This window comes from Hyperolius riggenbachi, chromosome 5 (genome assembly GCF_040937935.1).
Source record: "Hyperolius riggenbachi isolate aHypRig1 chromosome 5, aHypRig1.pri, whole genome shotgun sequence".
Taxonomy (NCBI): domain Eukaryota; kingdom Metazoa; phylum Chordata; class Amphibia; order Anura; family Hyperoliidae; genus Hyperolius; species Hyperolius riggenbachi.
In genome coordinates, this window is record NC_090650.1 from 218,281,144 (window position 1) to 218,287,143 (window position 6,000).

The following is a 6,000-nucleotide window of genomic DNA, read 5'->3' on the forward strand; positions in this document are numbered from 1 at the left end:
CCCTACTGCATGCACCGCTTGCTCCATTCCCTGCGGCTGTCCGTGTACCTGCTTTATCTGCTGTCATGCTAATAAAGCATTGGCTCCTGACCCCGTGACTGCTGTGAACCAATACCAGCACTTAAAAGGGCAAGGGCAGCTCTGGTCTTTAAAGCAGCCAGAGCTGCCCAGTGCAGAAAAGGTTAAACAGACAACGGGCTCCATTCACAAAACTTCCCATAAATTACTTATTTATCACCTTGATACATTTATTGATTAAAATAACCTTTTAGCACATTTACAAGCAAAGTTATCAATCAATGTAAGTTGTTCCAGATTAACTTTATTTCAATATTACTCTTCTTAACTTATAATTATATTTTGCTTTTTGGAAGCTTAAAAATATAACATACCGTAGATAGGGTGAAAACAGGTGAAAAAGCTATGTGAGTCATGTCCAAGGTTTAGAGGCATTCTAACTTTAAAGCATCAGTGTTTCTTTTCTTTTTTTATACATACCAGAAATGCACTTTAAACTCAGGATATAGCTGTAGAGTAGCTGTTCAAAACGAGTCCATGTAGAGGGTGCAGATGGGAACAAAGAACATTGATTGGGCCCTAGGCAATCTTACTGTGGGTACATGTAAAAGTGATGTGCTGGTAATCAAGGGGATTCTTCAGCTCTGCAGGGTGTGCATATGTATAGTACTACTGTATAACTATTACTACTATATAACTTAAGTTATAGTCATTAGTAGGGGTGGTCAATGGGATGCAAATAATGCTGTGTTGATGCAGAATTAAGCAAATGTTGTATGAGAATGTATGCTGTCACTTACAGTAGGTTATAGAAATCTGACAGAAGTGACAGGCTTTGGACTAGTCCATCTCTTTATAGGGGATTCTCAGGGATATATTTATTTTCAAAAGCACGTAGTGAATGGCAGTTGCTCTGTCCAACTGCCAAACAACTGTGTCGCAAGCAGAGAAGCTGGCCAGCATCATTGTTAATCCTTTTTGGGGAATATCTTTATAAAGAATAAAAGCCTTGCTGAGAATCCCCTATGAAGAGATGGACTAGTCCAAAACCTTTCACTTCTGTCAGATTTCTACTGCCTACTGTAAGTGACAGCAACATGAGAAAGGTAATTTATGGCTCATTTTACTATGGAAGAAACATACTTTTTATTTGTATATGTTTGCACATATTTTAAATTTTAGTTTTTTGCTGTAGTGCCCCTTTAAAATGTGTGCACTATGCAACTGACCACTTTGAACTTAGCCATATAGCAGAGATGCTACTTACTATATATAAAATATTCCTGAGTAAACATCAGTTACACAGTCTCAATCAGATATGTATATCAGATTTTAAAAATATATTCTGACTACTTTATTGCAGCAGCTCAACTTTTTTTTTTTTAACTTATTTCATTTTGGTGGACTAAGCACTGCCTATACTGTATATACAAGTTATTTATGCTGACTTTTGAGAAATAGAATATTTTTTTTTTCTTTTAATTACAGATTAAATTTATTAGGAGTCAGTCGGTGCATTTTTTAATTTTTTTTTTTACAACCTACTTCACAGCCCTGGTGACAGGGTTTGTTGACAAGCCACTGACTTTCCCCCACAAACAACAACATGCACTGCAGAGATTTGTGCATGTTTTCTCTCAAGCTGTTACTGAAGGTAGGAACGCACTAGGCAAAAATCTCATACGTGGTTTCCATAGCACATAGTGGAAACCGCATATCTGCCTAGCATGTCCCTACCGTAACAGAATTCAGAGGTGAAGTAAGCATATACAACTTTCCTTATCTGCAGCTCTTGCATATGCATGGGCCTCTCATGAGCCAAGATTAAAGGCCTGTGCATAAGGCCTGGTTCACATTGCAAGAGCTTTTTAAATGCTAGTGATTTGCAAAGCTCTTGCAAACACAATGCTAAGGGGAATTTTCACAAAATCAAAATCGCTCCAGTGTGAACACACACATAGGATAACATTAGTAAGAGCAAGAGCTTTTAACATCACAAAGCGCTCAGAAAAACTCTTGTAGTGTGAACCAGCCCTAAGTAGCAACAGGGCTGACAGCGGGTCCCTGGAGCACAGTGTAACTGCTGTGCGGAACACACAGATTTCTAGGGGCTGGAAGGAGTCCCAGGTAAGTAAAGCTGTATATACTTCACCTCAGAATTCCTTTAAAGGGACCCTGAACACAACTTAAAAATGGATTATGAACATACTTGGGGCTGGAGGAAGCCCCCATAGTTCCTGAGGTCCCTCTGAATCCTCTGGGCTCCCTCCATTCTTTCGCCAGCGACTGTTAACCTTGAGACTTCGCTAGGAGTCGTGCACAACTGCTTATGCGTGGCTCCTCCACGGACCAGTCTCGCTCGCCAGTCACCGTGGGTTTTCTGCGCAGTTCTTGCTTTCAAGAATCACACGCGCACAGAAAGCTCATGGTAAACGGTGCATGGGGGGGAACTCCTGGTGAAGTTGCACAGCTAACAGAGCCTCAAGTGGAAGAATGGCAGGAGACCAATGGACCTCACTATCTACAGGGGATTTCCTCCAGCCCCAGGTAAGTTCATATTCCATTTTAGAATGTGTTTAGGGTCTCTTGTTTGTTTCACATTTGGAATAGTCACTTTGCCTGGAGTTTCCATTTAGACAGAGCGCTGGTGTGACTGTTGGAGCACCTGCGGCTGATGAGGGTTGGCATAGCCCTGGTCACTCACCCACTGTGTGCTGAAGTAGTCCAGGGCCCCGTAGATCAGACCACACAGGTAGGCCAGCAGCGCTCGAACTCCTAGGTAGCTGCCAGCCCAGTACAGCAGATAGACAAGGGGCACCCCTGCCAAAATGGGGACCACTAAGCGAAGCCTGCGAGTCACCAGCTCTCCCAGGGCTTCCATGCTGTGGTTGACAAAGCTGAAGGGCAGGAAGAGGGTTGCCAGAACAATGGGTGAGCCGAGGCGCTGTAGCCGGGCCAGCCAGCGGCGGCACACGCCTGTCAGGGAGTGCTTGAAAGGATGGAGGAAGGTGCCACACAGAGCTGCCCACAGAAGTGGCCGCAGAAAGGCCTCCAGTATGAAGTACACCAGCACCGCCGCCCCGCAGCACCCAGCCGCAAACAGCAGCGCTCCCGTGTTAAAGAACGCCTGTTTGATGCTGCGGTCGAAGCGGAGCGGCAGTCCCTGTGGCAGCGGTAACTGGCTGGGGGGCACACGAGAGAAGAGGGGGTGTCGGGAAGCTGCGGGGGTATCTGAGGGAGGGACACTGCCCGTGTGTGGAGGAGTGCTGGGCCTGGGCGAGCAGCCATGTGATGGACTGGAGGAGCGAGCGCTGATTCCGTGCCCCTCTTCTTCCATGTCTGCAGAGAGGCGGAGGAGAGCACACAGGCCGCTCTCCCTTCTGCAAGCCGCCGCTACTCTTATCACTGGATTCCCTAGCCTCAGGGAGCGCAGTGACGTCAGATAGCTGGAAGAGGGAGGACGAATGCTCTGTACAGCGTGTGGAGAACTATGGGGGATTGGGCGGATGTAGAGTGTGCAGCATGGTGCACCGGCGGCTAGAGTAGAGACAGGGAAGTGATGTCAGTGCGAGGGACTGGCTACTGTGTACTGTTACTGTAGTGATGCAGAAAACCCCATTCATTCCCGAGTCCTCTGACTCTTAACTCGTAAAGTTGTGGTGATAAGATAAGGCGGTTAGTTGCGGAATGGTACTACGCGGTTGCTAGTAAAAACAAAACACATTGAAACCTTCGAATGACATTTTCAAACTGTAGCTCAGAAATGGCTAAAGTGTGAAAAGCGATAATAACTTGGAAAATGCGGTGCAGTCACCAGGGCAGATTTACATGTCCCATAGGCACAAAACAAACTAGTAACCTACCAATTTGATACACACAACAAACCACATCTATCACATAGCTGGCAATCTAAAGGGCCCATACACTTAAAGCAGGGGTCTCAAACTTGCGGCCCGCGGGCCATTTGCGGCCCTCGATACAATATTTTGTGGCCCTCGCCGGCAAAAGCTTCCTTATAGTTCGCTTCAGTGCTCCCAAGTAATCCGTCGCTAAACGAGGGCTGCAGATCCCCCAAATCGCCCGGGGGGAAATCCGCCGGAATTTCCTGGAAGGGGCAGAGCTTTCAGCTTCAGCTCTGCCCCTCCTGACCTCAATCGCCGCATGGATCGCCGCCTCTCCCCGCCTCTCTCTGTGAAGGAAGAGTGAGAGAGGCGGCAAGGCGCCACGATTGTGTAATTCCTTATGTGGCCCAGCCTCATCCTGACTTTGCCTCCTGCGGCCCCCCAGGTAAATTGAGTTTGAGACCCCTGACTTAAAGAGACTCTGTAACAACATTTTGAGCCTTATTTCTTCTATTATATGTTCCTATAGCTGTTCTAATGTGCTCTGTCTTACTGCAGAATTTCCTATTAGCACAGTGGCTGTATTATCTCTGTTGTATGATCTAATCTTCTCTCCTCTGTCGGGCTGAGGCAGTCAGGCTGGAATGAGCTGTGCTGCTTGTGATTGGATAGAAGCTATACACACCCTCTCCAGGCCCCCTGCACACTCTGTATGACTCACACACTGAGCTACTCTCAGGGTATCAATTGCTATGTCTTTTGTTTGTAAACACTGCATAAAAATGGCAATTACAAGCCAGGATTGCAGCAGGGAGAGGCAGAAACAGCACAGAACATAATGAATAGAATGATATGCTTTTTGTTGTAAGAATTGTACAGTACAGATGCTCTTTAAGCCTCATACACACACTTAACAGTGGTCCTTTATGCAGCACAATTATCAAGCAACTTTTGTTGTGAAACAAGTTGAACAACCAAAAAAAAGGTTGCTTGCTATTGTTCACACAACTGATAAGAGTGATTTACCATCAATCCAACAGTTGGATTGATGGCTTATCAGTCTTATCAGTTCTTTGAACATTAGCAAGCAACTTTTTTGGGCTGTTCAACTTGTTTCAGAACAAAAGTTGTTTGATAATTGTGCTGCATAAAAGACCACTGTTGAGCATGTGTATGGGGCTTTCAGCAGGGGCCACACTTTTTCTCATAATGTGAAATCGCACGCAATGCTTTTCATTGGCTGTGCACGTTTTTTCGCAAGTGGGCTGCACAAAAAAAATTAAAATTCCCCACTGCGTAAAATCAAAACATGGGTACAATTAGCATAGACTGTTAGCAGGCACCAGCAGTCTATGGTGGTGTGGGAAAACATGCCCAAAAATGATAAATGTTTTGTGTAAAACCGCTGGAGTTTAACGGACACAACTGTGACCTCTCCCTTGCAGATGTGCACCCAATTTGCCCAAAAGCTAGATCCCAATCTGATTAGAGAGATGTATTCCTGTTAAAACACTATGCATAGATTTTTAATAGATTTCAGCATGAATAGGTAGTATTGACCCCTCAGGGCCAGGCACCCAGAGTGGCTGATGAGCACCCCAGGTCTCTCCCCACTTACTTGTCTGGCAAGCTCGCTCCAGCCTGTGTCCTTCCATCTTTATTTACCAGATGCCTTCTCTCTGTGACCCAGTGGCATGTACGTACTCATATAGCATGCCGCTAGGTCACAGAGAATGGATGCCAGTGAGGATGAGGACAAAAGGACTCAGGCTTGAGTGCAGGCCTGGATTTACATCCCAGGAGCCTATAGGCACAGATGACCTAGCACCCCAGACTTCACCCTCCACGAACCCACAAACACCCACTGAACCGCACCGCAAGTGTCCTGGCTGGCCACGCTGTCACTTCTCTCTTAGTTCCCTTGCCTGTCATAGGTAGCTACAGGTGCCCCGTAGTATTAGGTAGCCACTAGCCAGAGCTATCCTCAGTATTAAGTAGAGGTGACCCCAAGTATTAGGTAGTTAGCGGTGCCCCCGAGTAAAGGGACTCTGCATAGGTAAGGCAGGAGGGAGGCACGTGCTTACAGTGCCTTATGGTAAATCCGGCCCTGCTGGAGTGAGTGTGCCACCCTGACAGGTGA

At 46.2% G+C, this 6,000-nt stretch overlaps 1 protein-coding gene across 2 annotated transcripts in view; it reads right to left on the reverse strand.

The window, feature by feature from the left end:
- Positions 1-3,522, reverse strand: part of TMEM245 (transmembrane protein 245) — a 93,542-nt gene extending 90,020 nt beyond the window's left edge. The window contains exon 1 of one of the 2 annotated variants that reach the window (XM_068236667.1): positions 2,723-3,522. In XM_068236667.1, the coding sequence (XP_068092768.1) occupies positions 2,723-3,355 (633 nt within the window). In that variant the 5' untranslated portion in view covers positions 3,356-3,522. The remainder of the gene's footprint in view (positions 1-2,722) is intronic. The other variant, XM_068236668.1, reaches the window with a different exon arrangement.
- Positions 3,523-6,000: the final 2,478 nt, after the last annotated feature.